The 22,561-nt window shown below is 46.1% G+C and overlaps 1 protein-coding gene across 1 annotated transcript in view; it reads right to left on the reverse strand.

Annotated features, from left to right (window-relative positions):
- The window catches only part of LOC124594255 (pyruvate kinase PKLR-like), a 129,141-nt gene that overhangs the window by 74,774 nt on the left and 31,806 nt on the right, over positions 1 to 22,561 (reverse strand). Inside the window, exon 3 of the mRNA XM_047132618.1 lies at positions 3,077 to 3,367. Within this exon, the coding sequence (XP_046988574.1) occupies positions 3,077 to 3,367 (291 nt within the window). The remainder of the gene's footprint in view (positions 1 to 3,076; positions 3,368 to 22,561) is intronic.

Raw genomic sequence — 22,561 nt, forward strand, 5'->3', positions numbered from 1 at the left:
CCATGTGCAACTGGGAACAGCTTCAGCACCCGCCCCACAGCCCAGACTTTTCGCCCTGTGACTTTCATGTGTTTGGTCCTCTAAAAAAAATCTCAGAAGGAAGCGCTTCAACTCGGATGGCGACCTGAAGGACATAGCTGAGGACTAGCTCCTGTCACAGCCACAGGACCTGTGGGAACAGGGGCTCCTTCGGCTCATGAGACGGTGGGCAGTAGTGCTCAAGCCTCTGGTGATTACTTTTAAGTAAAGACGTCAGTTTGCAACTGTACTCGGGCTCGTTCACTACCTATTTTTCACGTGGCTCCTCTGCAAAGGGGGTTGGTAGTGAACGGTTGCATTTGCGCCCCTACTATTGAGTCATATATTGGCTAGCTTTTGAACAGCAGTGAATTGAACTATACACGTTCAGATTGAAACTTATTTATTCAAAAGAAACACTTTAACTTTGTGGCCATGCATTTTTAAGTTCACAAATAAATCCGATGTGTACAAATAATAATCGGTGCAATTCGTACACTGTTTGTCTCACACCCACACACTTTCACGTTGTTCCTTCGCATACACTGGCGTCCATGCTTACACTCGCGGCGCTTTGCCGCTCCCAACTTACCACCACAACGGACCAACGACAAAAGACCCGATTTTCCCACTCATATCCACAGTCCTGAGTCAGGTCACGTGACACTACATTAGTCAAAATAATCCCTGAACATGGCCACAATTCGTTTACAATTTTTTTATAAGATTAAAATACTTAAATCTAAATACATAATATAAATCTACACATTTATCATCACACTTCTATAATTCGTTGCAATTAAAAGAAAACCAAAACACTATACAACGGAACTACAACGCCCATCAAAAAACAAAACAAGTATTTTCCGGTCTATTTTGCCCAACACATTATCTCTGCTGCTGTGGCTTAAATTTAAATTACGAACTACTTGAAAGAGCTCCATATTATCCCATGTTACCTTACATGTTATACCCATAGTATTGTTCCGTACCTTTTATTTCGAACATCGAGCATATCAGTCAACATCCTCGCAGTTCGGTAGCTCCACAGAAAAATTAATCACAAATGATTGGCCTCAGCTGGATGTTGCACAGCTACAGAACCTTGCGGACTCTCTTCCTCATTGAACTGAGGCTCGAGGTGGCGTCTCATGGTAGTACCATGATATCTCCAGAGGGTGATCCGATATGTTTATAATCCTCTATCAGCAAAAAAATGTTCAAATGTGTGTGAATTTGGTTGAGATGGCTCTGAGCACTATGGGACCTAACATCTGAGGTCATCAGTCCCCTAGAACTTAGAACTACTTAAACCTAACTAACCTAAGGACATCACACACATCCATGCGCGAGGCAGGATTCGAACCTGCGACCGTAGAGGTCGCGCGGTTCCAGACAGAATGTGTGTGAATTCCTAAGTGACCAAACTGCTGATGTAATCGGTCCCTAGACTTACACACTACTTAAAGTAACTTACGCTACGGACAACACACACACCCATGCCCGAGGGAGGACTCGTACCTCCGGTGGGAGGGGCCGTGCAATTCGTGACATGGCGCCTATAACCGCGCGGCCACTCCGCGCGGCCTTCTATGAGCAACATTACATTCTCTACTGACCACTCACATTCAGTAACAATAGTAGTTCATGTGCAAAACAGAAGATGAATGCTCCGTTAGCTGTGAGTCCACAAGCAGGGAGCACGCGATCTTCCTTTGATGGTTCACTGAATGACGACAACCAGTGGAACACGAGCGAGCATCTGCGAATGCTACCTCAATATGGCCGAATGCTGTTTGCTTGCACTCGCCTACCGTTTACAACAGAGGTAACCCTCGTTCGCATGCGTTTGCATCGGAGTAAAGTAGCCTTTTTACTAAAGTGCGCGTCATTTATGACGACGGCCGAGTTTAGGTTCGTTCTGCGCATCTGGCGTCACAAGACACAGTCAGCCAATGAACAGAGAACAACATTGGCAGAGCTCGACTGCAGTGCAGAGCACGGACGAGTGTCTTCAGTTTGAGAAACGTCCAGTCATAAATAAAGTAATTGAACAAAAGCAATGTCTTGATAGCAGACTTTCTTTTATACAGTGTTTGGAAAAAGCATTCTTTATACCAATTGCTTCATGTTCTATTAATTAATTAAACCAAACAAGCAATAAGCGTCCTAATTCAGGCGATAGCAGGGAAATGTGTTTGTATCATTCTCACTAACCGCTTTTTCGCAATAAAGAACAGCGGTAATTGTTTATTTCCTATTGTACTTCGACGAAACATGAGTAATTCATAATCATACCAAGAGTGTTTGTCGGTATTTTGCGTGACATTTTAAAGTCCTTCGGGGAATATATTCTCAGACGAGCTGCATTAGCGTAATGGTTAAAGTGTATGGCTGCTAAGTGAAAGGTTCTGAATTCAAACCTTGATTGGTGTTTAATATTTTCTTTATTATAAAAACAATATCAAAGTGTCTTACTTCATGAATTTTATTCGTTTGAATGTAATTTTTTGAAATTTCTAGTGGCAACTAAAATCGACCATACGGAAAGTATACGCTGTGGACTTTTACCTTTGCAAACTCTTCAAAATTTCGTGAAATTGTTTACTACATCTAATGCTGCGCAATAACTGCGTTGAACATCGAAACAAAATTAAGTCATTTATGGGGGGAAAGTATCAGTCAAGAAGATGTGTAAAAATCGAAGTTTTGGGCCAAATAGTTTTTGTGAAATCGAAAGATAAAGTGTGTCAAAGCAGTCGAAACACCATGTGTCTGCACAGGCGAGCAGTGCAGTGATGACAAAATCGCGCACATCACGGAATGCGGGGAGCACGTCTCTGTAGCAGCGAAAGGGTTAATGAGGCCCTGGTGGCTTTACTTCATAAACTGCACACTCCCCCCCCCTAAACGTAAATTTGCGAACTATACAATGGCGCTGCTTCTCTTGGCGCGTACAACTGGCAACGCAGCAATCTCCCGCATCCGGGCGGGCATGCGCGAACCGCGAAGATAAAAGAATTGAACCTATAGCTGCAGTAGTGTAGCTGGTGCGCACCTGGCGGTCCTCTATCTTGGCGAATACGAAGATGTGAGTGGGGCGCGCGGGCAGTAGCGCCTTGCGCACCTCCTGCACGTCGCTGGCGCAGCGCGCGCGCGACACGAACACGATGTGCACGCCCAGCTGGACCGCCACCTGCAGCGCGGCGCGGTCCACCTCCGACAGGCTGCCGTCTTCGCCCTCCACCTCCGCCACCGCCGCCATCGTCGCGTCGGGCAGCGAGATGGGCCGACCTGGGCCCAGCACGCCGCCCATCTCGACGCGGCACAGCACGTAGTTGTAGCCCACCTGCGCGCCCAATGCCCAGCTGTCACACACCGCACGGCGTGTCTCGAGATACAACAGCTGTCGTGAGATACATTGAGGCGACAGAAGTCGTGACGTAGTGATATGCACGTATACAGACGGCGGTAGTTGAGCGTGTATACAGACGGCGGTAGTTGAGCGGTGCACTGGCGGAGCTGTCATTTGTACTCACAAGGAGATGGCACGACCGTGGGGTCGGGGATTTGTCCGAAATTTTGTGTGGTCAAAGTGGACCCCTAACACCCCACGTGGTTAAAATATTAGGACGCACTACCCGGAAAACCCGGGAAAAATCGATCCAAAGTTTCTTAGGTGTCATATGAGTACAAAATGTTAGTGCATTGACGAGCCGCCGTGTGTCCTAGAAGGCTAGTCAACTTTATTATATATCTCCTTTCCGCCATTCTCAAGTATTTCAGAAATTGTCTAATATGATTATTAAACTGCTTTACATTTAAAATTATCCCACCAACTTGCTGATATCCATCATAAAGAACTAATTATGCTTCTGTAAAGATTGCAGCTCATAATTCGAAGTGCAGATTTTACTTCTTCAGGTTGAAGTTTGAATGTCTTTAAAATTTTTTTTCTTGATGTTTGATTTAATTCTTTCTGGTAATTTAGTCAGTAACACAATCTTCTGTTGTCTTTCCTTAACGTCAGCGTAATTGAAATGATCAAACCGTTTTGTTTAAATAACTTCATGTATGTATAACTTAGTATGTATTTGGAATGTGTAACATTGTTTTTTTAATAAAGGTTTTTATAAAAAACAAAAAAAGATGTTTAGGGGTCGTACTCTTACGCCAGAGGTCTCGGGTTCGATTCCTCCTCCGGCACTTCTTTTTTTTCTTCTGTTTCATTTTCTTGTGTTATTCCACTAATTATTCAGAAAGTTTCCCAAACCTACATTATCTTTAACAAATTAGTTACATTATTGAATAAAAATTATTTTGTTTTTGTCCAACAACACAATTCATGGCGGTAGGTTTTCCATTTTTCATTGTAAAGTATATGAGGAGAAAACATTGGCATTTTACTCAGAATAACAACTCGATTGGGAAACATTCCATTTTTATACATCTTGCACAACATGTGAAAACGGATTTTTTACAATCACAGGGCGTTTGCAATAAATCTGTACAAAAACATGTCCCATTAACATTTACGAAAATGTTTTGAGTTTCTGATAATTTTGAGGCAAACCAGGAATATTGAATCATGTCTCGGAATATTGGTGACGATAGTTGATGGTGAATTATAGAATGAATTTTTATACAATCTTCCCGGGAATTAATTTCACGATTCTCCTGTAACAATGCGCTGCAATTTTGCAAGCAACAGAAGAAGAAGAAGAAAAAAAAAGTACCGGAGAAGGAATCGAACCCGAGACCTCGAACCGCTTTGTTTTAATATATATATATATATATATATATATATATATATATATATATATATATATTGCAAAAATAAAGAAATTAAACTTTTCACTCGAAGGAATACTTTTTTTTCCAAATTATGAGGAATAACCAAGGAAAAGTTTTTTTTATTTTTTTTTCAAAAGAAAACAAAGACTCCAATTATACTGGTTTCTCCTTCCAGTAAACAAAATGAGTCTCCTCCGTCTTGTTGGCGAAGAAGCAATCTTGTGGAACAAAAAAAAGTTCCTCAAAGCCAAAATCAAATTTCGTTTTCTTTTAAGAACAAAGTATGAGGAATAATTAAGGAAACTTTTTTTTTTAATTTAAAGTCGTCGTGCGACTTGTAGTTAAAGTCCAGTTCTTACAGGAGCTCCTGAAGTGTATTCGCCTACAGCATGCCAGCTCGTCCAAACGTGTCTTCTCATGGCGTAGGCGTGGGTTCTGGGTAGCAGATCTACTCAGTTCGGTTCGGTTTATACAGTTCTCAGCTTCTCAGGGCTTGGACGTTCCAGCTACTAGGTGGGTCATCGAAAGTGCTCCGTAAGAAATTGGAAAAATATTGCTTATAGCGTGGGTTGCGTATCAGGACGCAGTGTCGTTCGTTGAGGTAAGTCCAATATCCTAGCGTAGACTTGTCGCCAGAAGTAAAAAGATAGCGGATCGTGTGGCCACAGATCCAATTCACAGAGTGAGTTTTGGCGGAGGGGTAGAAAGTCTTATCGGGGTACAAAAGCATGTGGACGTCGATCTGAGCCGGTGTCTGGCGAGTAAGAAACGCCAAAATTCGCCGCGCTAGTGTCCAGACGTCTAGCGCTGTGCCACAGTGGAACCGGTGGACATCCGTGTCATCCACTCCACAGTGGGTGCAGAGGGATGAATCGGCGAGATGGATGCGGTGCAGACGATCTCGGTTAACTTGTTTGCCATTCACGGTGATGTACCACGCTGATTGAACGTCTGATTCGAGAAAAAGCGCATGGATCGCCTTCCATATGTGTCGTCACACGTAGTGTGGATACTTACGTTCGATGGGGTTAGACGGGCGGCACTGTTGTAACAATTCGGAGACTGTTTTCGTGAGGTACAAACGTGTAAGTGGTAAGGACCGGTAGATATAACTGAACTCCGGGAAAAATCGTTGGATGTAATAAAAGGGGGTGGGACTGGGCGATACCAGTAATGGGGCGGACAAGGAGGCCGGTGCAAAGTTGTGAAGCAGGAGGCTAGTAAGGCTCTGCGGGCAACGATGCCAAAGTTTGAGTTGGGAGCTGACGTATAGTGCCTTGACACGAGTCGGCACGTGGATGAGTCCCACCCCGTCACGGTCTCGTGGAAGTACAAGGGATTCATACTGCACCGTGAATAACATCCCCGAGCTGACGAAGGAGCCGAGAGCCATCAACAGTCGTCGCGCCAGGAGTTTTGGGACTGGTAGTACTTGAGCCACGTGAGGTATACGGGAAGCATGATACATGTTCACGTATCGCGCGTTGGGTAACGTCGAGAGCTCGTAGCCGGTGATCTGCGAGATTTGCTCTGATTGTCTGTAGCAAGCGTCTACCATTGATAGTCGCTGAGCGGCGCAGGCCTGCCGTGAAATCAAGTCCAAGACACCGTATGGTGGCGGCGACACTGAGGGGGGCGGCGCATCTCTCCGGCAAGCCCTCACCAATGAGCAGGACCTTGGATTTTGACACGTTGAGGCAGCTCCCCGAAGCTTCGCCGTAAGTCGCCACCAATGTCAGTGCTGCTCGTACTTCATCTTCACTGCGCAGGTATAGTACTATGTCGTCTGCGTAGGCTGTACAACAAAAACGGTGGCCGTGCACAGCCATACCTTCCAAACGTTGGCGCATGCCCTGGAGCAGGGGCTCCAAGGATAAAGCATACAAAATCGTGGAAAGAGGGCAGCCTTGCCGCACAGATCGTGCGATGACAAGGGGTGGTGTAAGGCGACCATTGTACATGATTTTAGAGGGTGCACTACTCAACAGGCGCATAACCACTGTGACCATACCGCCAGGAAAACCCATATGCCGAAGAACTGTCCGTAAATAGACGTGGTCAACACGGTCGAAAGCCTGGCTAAAGTCCAGTGAAGCCAAGGCGCCAGGGAGACGCTGATAATGCGCTAATGCTATCATGTCTCTGTAAAGGCAAAGGGCCGTACGGATGTTGTTGTCGCCTCCTAGGGAAGTCTGGTCGCAGGATGTGACGTAACGTGCGACCTTCTTGAGTCGCGATGCCAGTAGCCGTGTGAATATTTTCATGTCGCTGTTGAGCAAAGTAATTGGTCGATAGACCTGGACCCTCGATAACCCGTGCGGTTTATGTACGGGGATAATAATGCTTTCGAGAAAGGCACTCGGGACCACTGTCATCGGTGACATCAGTTCTTGTGCGATTGTCGTCCATGTTGAAGCCAACAAATAATGAAAAATTTTATAAAATTCGATGGGTATACCGTCGGGTCCAGGAGATCTGTTATCGGAACCCGCCTTGATAGCATCTACCACTTCATCTGTGGTTACGTCGTCTTGGAGGTCATGCACTGCATCTTCCGGAAGAGTGTTCGTAGTAAGCTGAGCGACTTCTGCGATCAGTGCTGCAGAATGCGGTACGGCTGCGTATAGCCCGGCAAAATGAGCTTGGAGAGTACGACCGATGCTTTGTTGGGTGTCGTGCCGGCGCCCTTCCACATCAGTGAGGACTTGGATCAGAGCTCGTCGTCGTCGTCATCGTTCCTGAGGGAGGTGGTACATCGACGGACGTTCTTAAGGGACTCGATTAAAAGCTCGAGAACGGACTACAGTGCCTTCCAAGTGACGCCGCATGATCAAGGAGATCTGCGCCTTCGTGCGATGGACCATCGACTGCCAGGCTGGCGAGAAAGGCATCGTCGTACAGTCACGTAGTATGGTGTAGTAGAAGTGCAGGGTATTAGTTTGCCACGCCTTTAATTCCTTCCTATAACTCAAGAGAGTCTTCCTGAGGGTCGGCTTTGCACAGGAGAGCCACCATGATAAGGTGGAGTCATAGGCTTCTCGACGATGGTGGCAGCGTGCCCACGCTTCTTCGACCATACGGCCCGCATCTCGTGGTCGTGCGGTAGCGTTCTCGCTTCCCACGCCCGGGTTCCCGGGTTCGATTCCCGGCGGGGTCAGGGATTTTCTCTGTCTCGTGATGGCTTGGTGTTGTGTGATGTCCTTAGGTTAGTTAGGTTTAAGTAGTTCTAAGTTCTAGGGGACTGATGACCATAGATATTAAGTCCCATAGTGCTCAGAGCCATTCGACCATACGGCGACAGTCTGAGGAGGTCAGGTGAGCGACATTGAGTTTCCACAGACCACGACTATGCCACACTTGCTGTCGGGCGAGAGTGACGTCACAGTGGTACGCATCATTGTCTGAAAAGGCCAAGGGCCAGACTTCCGCATGACGTGTGCCATCAGCAAGGGAGCGGGTAACGTAGACGCGATCTATGCGGCTTGACGAGTGAGAGGTGTAGAATGTATAGCCCGGTTGAATTCCGTGGAGCTTCTTCCACGTGTCATCAAGTCGTAGACGGTCGATGACCACTGAGAGAGATGCACAAGGGGAATGTCGCGGGAGTTGGTCCGCGGGCTCTTGTGTCGAGTTAAAATCCCCACCGAGTATCAAATCGTCCTGCGGACCGGTGAAGAGGGGTGTGACGCTTTCGGCAAAAAAAGTTTGTCGGTCATGACGGCGGCCAGTGCCGGACGGAGCGTAGATATTAATAATACGCACGCCGAACAGTGTGAGGGCCATACCTCGCGCAGTGGGGAGGTAGACGACGTCCTCTGCAGGGAGTCCGTCGCGTAGCGGAATGGCGACGCCGCTACCGGTGTCGGATGCGGGGGAAACATGGGCGTTGTATCCGGTGGGAACTAGGAAGTCAGCTACAAACACCTCTTGTAAGAGTGCGATATCCACATCCGCAGAGTAAATAGAGTCTCTGAACATGGCCAGTTTATGGGGGGCACGAATGGTGGCAAGATTCATCGTGGCGATACGATATTGCTGTGTACGGCCATCCACAGTATTTACAGAACGTGCGGTAGAAGCAGCCGGCAGGTGGAGACCCGCCGGTGGTGCCGCAGTGGTGATAATTACTGGCGGGGCGCCAGCCCCAGTGTCGCCGTGGTGGGCTCCTGTGCAGACACGCTGGCAGTCTGTTCCACTTCTTCTTCAACGTCATCGGCCCAGGAAGCTAACGACGTGGACATGTGACGGTCACGTACTTCCGGAACGGGTGTTGTGGATTCCGCAACATGAGTGGCAGGGGGACCGCCGTCATCATTCGTTGACGACAGCGAGGACACGTCCCGAACCGGGAGAGGAGGCGTCACAGGAGGGGCGCCTGTTGCTGCTGCATCGCGTGACTGGACGCAATGTGGGAGATCACCGTCAGACATCAGGTCGACATCTCGCGGGGCCGTCTGAGAATGGGCGTCATCGGAAGGCGTTCGTCGTCGTTTCCTGTGTTTGCGAGGCGACCGCTGTTTTCTGATGTGGCCTTCTCAATCAGAATGTGGTCACCCGTCGTCTGACACCGAACCCGTCTGGACAAAGGCAGACGTCGGCATGACAACGAGGTCGACGTCCATGGTTCCAACAGGAACATCGGTTTCGGTCTGCAACCCGGACGGTCCTGAAGCGAGCACTGGAGGCGACGCCGTGCTTGTGTCGTCGGCGCGCTGTGCTGCGGCGGGTGGCGTTGACGATGCTGCTGGCGCAATCGAGATTGGTACGACCGGCTCCTGTGCAACCTTGGCGCAGGTGATGGGTAAGGATGTGACCGTCGAAGACTGGGTCTCTTCACGTAACGGCGTCTGTTTTAAACGGCGGTGTAAGCATTCGGAGTGTACATGTCCCTCCTGGCCACATCCTGCGCACGTTCGTGGCTGTCCATCGTACATGACGATGCCCTCACACCGCCAATCAGCAGGTACGATGGGACATGTTTCGTCAGTTCAATTTTTATTTGCCGGACGCCATTTAATACGGGGTAGGTCGTAAATGTTTGCCACTTCTCCGCGACGTGACCCAAAACGGTGCCATATGGTTGAAAAGCGGCAATGACCACATCCTGAGGCACCTCGAACGGGAGCTCAAACACCCGCAATGTCCGGAGACCGAATCCAGCATGGGCGACTGTCACAGCACCCATATGTCCATCAGAGTGTTTAAATTTGAGTCCGGTGGCATGACGGTGAATTATGTCATTGCAAATTTCCTCCGTCGACATCTTGATGTAGACAACACTTCCAGTGATGGAAAAATGTATGCCGATTACGTCCTGGGGGTTCAAACGTAGATCCTCACGTAGGAACTGTTCGACTTCGAAAGCTCTGGGTCGTGGATGTTCGACCTGAAACGTTACTTTGATCGTTGCACGGCGGTACGAGTGCGCCATGGTGTACGTTAGTACTGGACTCGATAGACACAAACACCGCGACGCGGAAGTAAACACCGCCGAGAGCGGAGCGTCGGACGGCGCGCGGAGCAGCTCCGCACGCTAGCACGGCTGAGAGCCGACTAGACCTCTGGCGTAACGGTCCGAGCGTTACCCATGTAGGCCAAATGGCGGCTCGGGAATGGACTAACATTTTATACTCATACGGCACCTAACAAACTTTGGATCGATTTTTCTCGGGATTTTCCGAGTAGTGCGTCTTAATGTTCTAATCACGTGAGGTGTTAGGGGTCTTCTTTCACCACACAAAATTTCGGACAAATCCCCAACCCCACGGTCGTGCCGTCTCCTTGTCAGCTGATTCATGTGAAAAGGTTTCTGACATCATTACGGCCGCACGACGGGAATTAACAGACTTTGAACACGGAATGGTAGTTGGAGCTAGGCACATGGGGCATTCCATTTCGGAAATCGTAAGGTAATACAATATTCCGAGATCCACAGTGTCAAGAGTGTGCAGAGAGTACCAAATTTCACGCATTACCTCTCACCACGGACAACGCGGTGGCCGACGGCCTTCACTTAACGACCGGGAGCAGCTGCGTTTGCATAGAATTGCCAATGCTAACAGACAGTAACATTCCATGAAATAACCGCATAAATGAATGTGGGACGTACGACGAATGTTGCCGTTAGGACAGTACGGCGACATATGGCGTTAATGGGCTGTGGCAGCAGACGACCGACGTGAGTGCCTTTGCTAACAGCAGACATCGCCTGCAGCTCCTCTCCTGGGCCCGTGACCAGTACGTTGTCCTCGATGGTGAGTGTTCATCGGAGGTGAGGGTATCATCTGGAGTGCCCCGGGAACTGTGATAGGCCCGCTGTTGTTTTCCATCTACATAAATGATCTTTTGGATAGGGTGGGTAGCAATGTGCGGCTGTTTGCTGACGACGCTGTGGTGTACGGGAAGGTGTCGTCGTTGAGTGACTGCAGGAGGATACAAGATGACTTGGACAGGATTTGTGATTGGTGTAAAGAATGGCAGCTAACTCTAAATATATATAAATGTAAATTAATTCAGTTGAATAGCGAAAAGAATCCTGTAATGTTTGAATACTCCATTAGTAGTGTAGCGCTTGACACAGTCACGTCGATTAAATATTTGGGCGTAACATTGCAGAACGATATGAAGTGGGACAAGCATGTAATGGCAGTTGTGGGGAAGGCGGATAGTCGTCTTCGGTTCATTGGTAGAACTTTGGGAAGATGTGGTTCATCTGTAAAGGAGACCGCTTATAAAACACTAATACGACCTATTCTTCAGTACTGCTCGAGCATTTGGGATCCCTATCAGGTCGGATTGAGGGAGGACATAGAAGCAATTCACAGGCGAGCTGCTAGATTTGTTATTGGTAGGTTTGATCATCACGCGAGCGTTACGGAAATGCTTCAGGAATTCGGGTGGGAGTCTCTAGAGGAAAGGAGACGTTTTTTTCGTGAATCGCTACTGAGGAAATTTAGAGAAGCAGTATTTGAGGCTGATTGCAGTACAATTTTACTGCTGCCAACTTACATTTCGCGGAAAGACCACAAAGATAAGATAAGAGAGATTAGGGCTCGTACAGAGGCATATAGGCAGTCATTTTTCCCTCCGCCACGCACCGTATGGTGGATTGCGGAGTATGTATGTAGATGTAGATATCATTTCGACGTTAGACGATTGGAAGACCGTGGCCTGGGCAGATGAGTCTCGATTTCAGTTGGTAAGAGCTCACAATATGCAGACCCCACAGAGTCATGAAACCAAATTGTCAACAAGGCACTGTGCAAGCTGATGGTGGCTCCATAATGGTGTGGGCTATGTTTACATGGAATGGACTGGGTACTCTGGTCCAGTTGAACAGCTCAGTGACTGGAAATGGTTATGTTCCGCTACTTGGAGACCATTTTCAGCCGTTCATGGACTTCATGTTCCCAAACAATGATGGAATTTTTATGGATGGAAACGTGGCATGTCATCGCGCCACAGTCATTCGTGTTTGTTTTGAAGGACATTCTGGACAATTTGAGCGAATGTTCTGTCCATCCAGATCGCCAGACGTGAATTCCATCTAACAGTTATGGGACATAATCGAGACGTCAGTTGGTCGCAAAATTCTTTACCGGCATCACTTTCACAACTATAGACGGCTATAGAGGCAGCATGGCTCAATATTTCTGGGACTTCTAACGATCGGTTGAGTCCGTGCACTACGCTGGGCAAAAGGATGTCCGATACATTATTAGGAAATACCCCATTACTTTTTCCCATCAATGTACAACAGCTACGCGCCACAAATATTTGCTGCAGTTCGGTATGAGCCACAGCATCTACGAGGGTGGTTTGGTAAGTCTCGTGAAAAAAAGCAAGGGAAAATATTTGTTTCTTAACCAACTCACCTTAGCTTTCGACATAGTCTCCTTTGAGGGATACACACTTTGTAGAGCGATCTTTCTGCTTTTCATCCCATCGGGAAGTAGGTTCTGACAGACTGTGCAAAATAACCGTTTACTGCGACTATCACTTCCTCATTTGACGCAAATTTCTTCCCAGCAAGCCAATGTTTCAAGTTAGAGGACAGGAGGAAGTCACGAGCGCCTAAGTCCAGTGAATATGGTGGAAGAGGAACCCTTTCAAATCCCAGTTCATGCCCTTTCGCCTTTGTTATCGCTGATATGTGGGAGGGTGCACTATCTTGTGAAAGAGTACTTTTTTGTATGCCAAAGCTTGGTCTTTTTTCAGCAAACGCAAGCTTCAAACGATCCAACAATGGAGCATAATAGGGTCCAGTCACGATTTTGCCTTTTTCCAAGTAATCCGTAAAGATTATTCCTCGTGAATCCTAAAAGTAACAATGCCCATCAACTCCCCTGCTAACAAAATGGTTTTTGCTTCTTCGGTGAAGTTTCACCAGACTTTGACCATTTTTTTTACTTCCGTTTTAAGTCTGGTGTGTAATCATGAATCCAGATTTCATCAACAGTCACAAACCGGTGGAAAAAGACTGCGAATTGCACCTAAAAATCGCTAGACATTGTGTTGTAATGTTGTGGCAGATGCCCTTTTGGTCGAATGTGAGCACTCGCGGGAACCACCTCGCACACAGCTTCTTCACAGCCAATTTTCCATCCAGGGTTTTACGCAGCTGAAATGTCTACAGTCTCGTCAATCTCACGAATTTTTATTCGGCGGTGTTGCAGTGCCAAATCATGGATTTTGCCAATGGTTTCCTTTGTGGTGACATCACTTGGAAGGGTGGAGCGTGCTTCGTCTTCCGTGCTTGTCTGACCACCTTTAAATTCATTAATCTAAAAGTAATTGGTCTTCAGTGATGGTACAGAGCCTGCATGAACTTCATCCAGTTTTGTTCCGATTTGTGTGGCAGTTCAACCCGGCAAATGAAAATGTTTAATAACATTTTCAATCACAGTCGACACACTGACCAATTTACACAGCTGTCAACAATGAACTGTACGTTGTACATCGTTGAAATTCTCCACGTGATCCTTGAAATAAACAAGCTTACAATAATGAAGGCGCAACAAAAATGTTCCATTCTTCCATTCAAACTTACCATACTTATCAAAACACTCTCGTAAACACACTGGTAGATCATTAAAACCAGGAACAATAGAAAATAACGGTTTTTGCTCATTTTGAGCACATTCCGTAATAGGAAGAATATATGATTAAGTTTGTAGCTGATTCAGCGCTATACAGGGTGAGAAAATTAGTACACAGGGTTGTCACCTCGAGCAGCGGCAATGGCGCTAAAGCAGTTGGACATTCAGTCGAAGTGAGCTTAGCTGACATTCCATGCGACTTCAGCTCTATACCAGAGTTTTTCATCGCTGTAGTGGGTGCTTGGGATCATGTGATGATGAATACAATCTGACAAAGTCCATTCTCCTCGAATCCTCCACATACGGATATGTCCATCGTGATGCTGTATGATTTATTGTAATATCAACCGGCACTAAAACCCTTGCAACGCTGCCCACAGGAACCTAAGCAAAGGCAATTGTTCAGCTCACGGTCCGTAGCAGCATTATACTAGAGTCTCGATAGTCGAGATGAACGAGATCGTAACTACCTCGTACTATTGAAAAGTCGAGCTATTGAAATTTGTGTGCAAAAAAGAATTAAAGCCATGTTGAAAACAATAGAGGCGTCAAATATGAAATTCATTAAAACGAAGTGTATACATAGGCATTTACATTGGCAGAATAAAGGTAGGTCTGGTAACAACTTACTTCGTGGAATAACGGTGAAGTGTGTCTTGTTTGCTGAAGCTGCAACGTTTCCGCGCGGAATATCACGCCACTGTCTGAAGAGCAAGGTGTCGGTTGCTCGGCTCAGACTGTTATTCCAAGCAGCGCATGGCGACCTTTAGTGTAGCGTGGCCACCGGTGTAACTCATCATCAGGCCCGTCATCCTCATCACTCTCACACGATGTAAGCTGTGAAAGAGTCTGTAACTTCCAACTGTTCGTCTAAATTTGACCACTTAGTTATTTCCACATTTTCTGCCTATTCACAGCCTGGCAACCTTCTGATTAAATCATACAAAGGGCGATCGTCCTGATCCCCAGAATGTTCAGTTTCTGTATGACTTATCTCGTTCCAAGACTCACTGATCTAGTACGCAACGTCCTTCACAGTCACTTTCTTTAAAACTGCTACAATGCTTTCATCGTCTCACGAATGCAAGACTGATTGCAGTAGTCGCCGGTGATACGTTTTCTTCTGGAATTCTAGAACGCCCTCATCCACAGGCTAAATCAGACTGGTACGATTTGGTGGGAGAAACAAGGCGCAGATCGCCTTGCTCTGCAGTCTGCTACACTTGGATGTGAGGACGCATTATCCAAAGTCAAAATAACTTTGCGTGACAGTCCCTTATCTTTTTACATTCCAGTACACATGAGTTCAGAAAGCAGTTCTTAAAGATTTCCTGATTCATACAAGCACTGTTTGGTGTTTGTAGATAACTGGAAGACCTAATATGGTTACCATCTTCAATGCACTTGGCTTGACAGACTTATCAGCCACAACCAGTTTTATTTTGTGGTTTCCAATTGCATTTGAAGCGGCCGCGACTACGAAACGTATTTTTTTTTTCTTTTCTTGTGCCCAGGTGCACTTTTACCTTCATGAGAAGCAAGTGCTTTTGCCGGCAACATTTTGAAATCCAAACCATAAATTTTTTCAATAGACAAATTTTCTTCAGTCATGATTTTCAAAAAATTACATTTAATTCTGTTATGCCCTCAGAGTCAACAGAGATTTTTTCTCCCCATATACCTAGTTGACGAACTCAGTATCTCTTCTTCCACTTGTCGAGCCAGCCCACATTAGCGGCGAAACCTGTCATTTCCCTCCTGTATCTGGCTTCTAAAAATCTGTTTCTAAAAAGCAAGGCATTCCTCTACAAGATTGGGAGAGAAATCGGTGTCCCCTTCTGTCTTTGTTGCGTAAACCACGAGAACAACGTTTCAATTGTTTTTTCAAACTCCGGCTTCCTTACAGTTTTCCGATTAAGAGATTCTTCAGAGGATTTCTGTGAGAAAAACTGTTCCAGTTTAAGTCGATTTCTTCACCAGTTATCAACGGTAACTTCGCCGATATCGTTTTCGAGAGCAAGTTTCTTTTATTGTTTCTCCTTTCTCAGGTCGTGTCGATGTTTCTAACTTAACATCTAAAGGCACAAATTTCCTTTCTTCGTTGCAGCACTCTTTTCTGGAGTGTGTACAAACAAAAACAGTTAACAAAGAAAATGAAACACAACAATGCACTGTACCGACAATGACAAACACAAGTTTCAGCTAAAGGGTTGCTTGTGCAAACAATTAAAAACCTGGAGAAGAGTGTCTTTGACAGACACAACTTAAGTTCGAGAATGATAAGAAAAATTACTCAGTTCTCAACCTGCAACGAGCTGGACGCTGCGCCTACTAAGGAGGAACCTCAAGGAGCTGTTGCACGGCTAAAATGCGGGAAATACTATGGTACAGACAATATCCACTCAGAAGTTATCAAATTGACTCTGCTCCTCCCAGTGTTGTACAACCTCTTATTGAAATTTTAGGCTGAGGATCCTGTGCCGTACGATACGTGCGATGCCGACATCGTCACTCCATACAAAGGTAAACGTGATCGCTGTGAATGCGGTTGCTAACACGGAATTCCGCTGCTGAGTCTCGGCGGGAAAGCGTTTGCCCTTGTGACTCTGGGCAGACTGGAGAAGTTTGTCGAGCGTATGTGCCCTGAGTCTCAACGTGGGTTTCGAGCCAAGCGATCTACGACTGATTTTATCTTCACACTCCGACAAATTCAGGAAAAACGTCACGAGGAAAAGACCCCATTGTTCGGTGTTATTATAGACCTAAATAAAGCATTTAACACAGTCTACATGCAGGAACTACATTTTACTAGTGAAGATATGGCATCCTCTAAAACTATGAGAAATGATAAGGGCTTACCACGATGTGATGAATGGTGCTGGGATATTTGGAGGAAGCACGTCAGATCATTTTCTTGTGCAAAGAGGAATCCATTGAGGCTATGTACTAGGCCCCACCTTGTTTGGTCCACTCTTCTCGTCACTTCTCAAAGCTGCTTTCGGTGAAACAAAGGGCTGATGGGAAACTTCACAATATCTCGTTACTCAGATCCACGAAGTAACATGACTTATTTTTATGTAGCCTTTCATTTGCTGACGATGCAGCATTCGTAGCTCACAAGATAATCTTCAAAGGCATATGGATGAATTTGCTGCTGCACGCAAGCTCCTCTTCATATCTGTGAAATTTAAGAAGGTTATGATTATGGCGCAAGGATACACAGATATGCCAGATTAGACGAATTAGATTAGATGGCTCTTTGTTGAATGTAGTTGACAAATTCTGTTACCTCAGTTCCTTAGGGTCGAAGATCTTTCTATAGACGACGAAGTAAATGCAGGAACTGGCAAAGGAGCAAACACTTTAGGGAAATTCCATACAAAAGTATGAGACAACAAACACCCCGTGATGACCAAAACAATCCTCGGCTATCAAGCATCCGTACTGAGCGTCCTCTTGCATGATGCTGAAACTTGGACGTCATACGCCAAAGAAGAACGTAAACTCAGCACCTTTCATCTAGTATTCTAGGCATAGCATGTGACAAATTAGACGTTCCTGAATACTGCGAAGCTACCGAGTATCGCCGCCACTTTCAAGGAACGTCACTGCGGTGGCTAGGACATTTACATCGTAATGGACCATTCCCGTCTTCTCCGACGCACACTACTTAGTAAGATAGCACATGCCAAGAGACGCCCTGAAAGACCTGCTTTGTTTTTTAAAGATTGTGTCAAGCGTGTTATGAATGAATTTAATACTGACTGCGACAAATGGGAGTAGCTCGGCGAAGACCGCAGGAGATGGGGGAAACTCCTCGAGGGTGGCAGTAAATTCCACGATGGCGAGCGGCTCCACAACTTAGCTGTGAAACGAGTGAGTAGATAAGCACCTCCGAAGAACACCTCTCTTGGTGTGGCACACACTTACCCACCTGTGGGCATCAAGTGGACCCTAGCATTGGACTCTTGAGTCACCAAAGAAAGTACCTGGATGATGTTACTGGAATCTCTAGTTAAGAAATATAGGCCATTAATGATGATGCTGTGTGTACAGCGAAGAGTCGTCTGGAAAGACGACTTTGCTCCTGTGCCAGTGTTGTCGTTGGGGGCACCTCTGTTTCTCTTAAAGGAAAGCATCAACAATAGTCACTGAGGCGCTACAGGCGTCGACGCACTGTCTGGATGGTAGCTTGTTCTGCTACAAACAAGCCAGAGGTTGAAAAAATATATGGAAACACCAAAACTGCAACACATTACAATACCCACTACAATACAACAAACCCCTATCCATTCAAAACACCATCCACTTCTCTCGGAACTGATGAACGCAGGTCCTGGATGGTTCTCAAAGGAATCTTATACAATTCTTCCTGGAAAATAGTGCCAGTTCAGGTGACAAAGATGGAGGTGGATAGTGATCGGGCACCCTCCTCTCCGAAGTAGACCACAATGGCTCAATAGTACTGAGATTGAGCGACTGGGTGGCCAGGGGAGATGCGACATTTCATCCTCGTGCTCAAAAAACCAGTCCTGAACGATACAAGTTTTGTGAACAGGGGCTCTGTCATCTAGGAAAACAGCATTATCATTGGGAAACAAACATCATACAATGGGACAGACCTGATCAGCGAAAATGGTCACATAATTTTTTGTCAGTAACGTAACCTTCCAGAGTATTCGTGGAACCAACGGAATACTATAGTACAATTTATCCCAATCATCATCGAATCCCCCCCCCCCCTCCCAACCACCCTCCCCCCCCCCCCAACCCCTGTGTTGCTCTCCTGGGACGTAAACTCCGCCAAAAGTTGGAAACAGTGTGAAACAAGACTCACCCCGCCAAATGACTTACTTCAATTGCTCCAAAGCCCAGGTTTTATGGCTTTGTCTCCACATCTTCCTGTTACGGCCATTTGCATCACTGATGAGTGGTTTTGGATTTCCAGCTTTCCCGCTCGCCCTTTCCAGACCACTATGGCTCAATAATACTGAGATTTGGCGACTGGGTGGAGCTCCCTTCATGTTGTTTTGGTGATGACAGTGTTTGGAAGGGCGATATTCAGTTGTGCGGTGACTTTTTTAGCTGTCGTTCTCTTATTTTTCGTCACAATCCTCTTCAATGACCGTCTGTCACGATCACTCAACAAACACTTTGGTTCCGTTGTGACACAGCGAATGCTGGTTTCTTGCTTTCCGCGTATATGGTACAAATCGTCGACACGGTACCTCTTGAAACGCGAAACACTTTGGCTGCCTTGGCATGAAAACACACACCATACGAGCACCAACAGGTAGCCCATGTGTGACTTCAATTAGCTTCAACATAATGCACTCACAGCTACAGAGACCACTTTTGTGACGACTACTGACACTTGCAATGCACTGAGGACATTTCATGGATGTTGTTTATGGTCAAATACAACAGCGCAACTTGCACATTTGGCTAGAATCTCCATTTATGTTCAAGCATGCATTTCTGGTCGTGTTCACCCATTTTTGTCCAACATCTGCACATGGCGTGGCTGTACGATGCTACATAGTCGAGCGAATAATGTGTGTCCTCTCATGAGCTAGGCGCGTGAGGCACCGAGCTCCTGCAAGGGGCAGAGTGTGGTCCTCTTGCATATTTGCTTGACAGTCTTAGGATCACAACCAATGCGAGCAACAATATTGCGGGACGATAATCCTCAGTCTCGTTTACCCACGATTCTCCTCCTGTTGCGTTTCTACACGTGCTGGTAGACGTTACTCCTTCTTACACGGGGCATAACACGATCTTCTCACAAACAATCAACATTCATATACGGTCTCTGAATGAAAAACTCCATACGCAATCCATTATACCTGGAATGTTGACGGCGTTACTCCTACTTACCTTTTGCGATTGTGCTGAAATACTAGTAACTTGCGTATCCAAGCCTGTAGTACACTTAATGCCAATTTGGCGTTCATTGGACGCTGACTTTATGGTCTTACAATTCTAATGGCTAACAGTGTAGTATGGTAATCCAGAAGAAGGTTTTCCTAAGACCATAAACAAGAAGAAAACGTAGCTGCTAGAAACCTTTATCGAAAAACAACTAATTGTGTGTTCCACGCCTGAAGGTGTCCTACCATCACGTAAACTCATCGGATGGAACACTGTAGAGGTCCTCGATCATATTAGAAGCGATTACTTACCCGTCCCCAACTGAACATGCCCGTTCCCAACACGAGTCCGACACTACTCCCACACCAGCTGAAGTCCCTACCGGTAATACACAGGGTGCTCCGAAACTATTCGTTCCAAATTAATATAGGCGGTAGCGAACATCAAAACAAATATATTTCTATGAGGAGCATCTGGTCTCTGACGTCAGCTTGTAATGTGAGGCAACATTTTGTTAGTGGTTCTGACGTTAACTGATGTGCTGGTGTCGCTGACTGGGTATGGGTACTGACATTCAGAACTGCTCTGCGTATGGATGGTTGGCTCTGAGGTCTGCTTGGGAAACCACAGATTCTTTTGCACCATCGCCGCCCTGCGAACACAACGGTGACTTCCTTGTAAGCACGCCCATTCAGTTTCGATCGTTACCGCTTTGTGACCACAACAGTGAACATGGAGCGGTTTATGTGTGCTGAAATGCCTGATATGCGTCTGGTATAATGGTCTGTGAATGGGAATGGACGAGCTGTACTGACAGAGTATCGACAGCACTTTCCCAGCCAACGGGTTCCACAACACCAAACGATCAGATGTCTACATCACCTGCTACGTGCAGCAGTTACTGTCCGTGGAAGTATGCATGATTCAGGTCGGAATCGAACAGTGTGAACTGCCGAATTGGAAGATGCGATTTTGGGACATGTTGAAGATGCTCAGGCTACAAATGTGAGTGAAATCGTATGGGACTTAACTGCTAAGGTCATCAGTCCCTAAGCTTACACACTACTTAACCTAAATTATCCTAAGGACAAACACACACACCCATGCCCGAGGGAGGACTCGAACCTCCTCCGGGACCAGCCGCACAGTCCATGACTGCAGCGCCCCAGACCGCCCGGCTAATCCCGCGCGGCGTACTCAATCTACAATTGCATGATGTATTGCACACATCTTTGGCATTGGACATAGCTTTGTGTGGGATGTGTTACATGACCAGCAGCTTCATATTTTCCATCTTCAGCGCGTGGTAGAGCTAGCACCTTAAGAATTTTGGCCGAAATTGTACATACCTCAGATAAAGAAAATGTCAGCTGAAGGCGTCACAAAATCGCTTGAAAAACAAACAGACGAATTCCAGTTATAATGGATCAAGAATTTATGAAATTGTGGCAACAACAACTGCCATTTCAAATGCAACACCAAGCGCAGTGGGAACAACAAGAGCAACAGCTGCAACTTCAGTTGCAACAATAGGCACAACAATAACAATAATAAAGGCAGCAAGCGCTAATTATAGAACTACAGCAACTCATCAAGCCAAAACAGCATCCACCACCACCGTTCTCACCAATTCATTACGATGAATACAGGAACTCACACTACAGATGTCTGCAGCTCCACTGTCAGGTGAGTAGCATAACCATCAGCTAACCCCCAAGTAATGTGTCCTCTACAAGAGTTCGTCCTCTAAGTAATCATGTGTGTTCAGAACTGTCACAAATCCATATTTTGCTCTCCAAGCATTACGAGCAGCAAATCCTCGTCGTAGCAGGTAGGCTCGTATTTTTTCACTGTCGCAAGAAGTAGCATCAGCCGAATGCTACACGGACAGCTGACCTCAAAGGACTGACCCGAAAGCGACGATTTTTTGTACAAATAAAAGTTATAAACAATCCTACGCCGAATCGTTAGTGCATAATGTAATAGTTATGTAGGCACATGATAAAGAAGATTGTGCATAGGCTCTGAAATTAACAAATTCTGCTTTCGAAGAAATGTTATCAATATGTCACATGTTATATGTCAGACGCAGCAAAGCAACATTTTGATGAAAGCGCACCTTTCGTAAAACGGCATTCACTTTCGCGCAACTCGTCAAGTTCATTTTCGTCAATGGACTCGAGATTCAAACCTCGACGTCCATTTGAGGACAATGTGCTAGCAACAAATCAGCAGCAGCATTTATTCGAGTCACATTCCTCACGCAGTTCCTCCACCGTCCATCCTAGCTATAACAACAGCAGGATGCGTTATCAAGGCTGCCATGATTGTTTTTCTGAACATATGTGTGCTCAGTGCCTGCATAACGAATCGCGCTGTGTGCAGTGATATAAACAAGGGCACGTGGCGTAAGTTTCCAAAGGCCACACCGCACTGCACCAACAACAACGCCTCAGTGTAAACACGTTACAGTCACAGCTGCACACTTTCACAACACAACTGCAAAAATTTCCTCTTTTGAACATTGGTTCTCCGTCATTTCAGCCGATATCACGTCACATCCTACAGCAAGCTCTTCACAGTTTTTTGAGGTGAATACACAGTAACGAGTTTGTACAACAAAGTCAGCCGTTCGATTACTTTGTTAGTTGCACCATCACCTGAGGCAAATAATGTTTTCACGATGATCGCTCTTTTATCTTTTAGTTTTAAAATAGTAGATGACATCAGATTGGATCAGCAGTACTGTTACTGAGTTAGCTTGCTCACTATGTAGTGAA

This window comes from Schistocerca americana, chromosome 2 (assembly GCF_021461395.2).
Source record: "Schistocerca americana isolate TAMUIC-IGC-003095 chromosome 2, iqSchAmer2.1, whole genome shotgun sequence".
In the NCBI taxonomy this organism is placed as follows: Eukaryota; Metazoa; Arthropoda; class Insecta; order Orthoptera; family Acrididae; genus Schistocerca; species Schistocerca americana.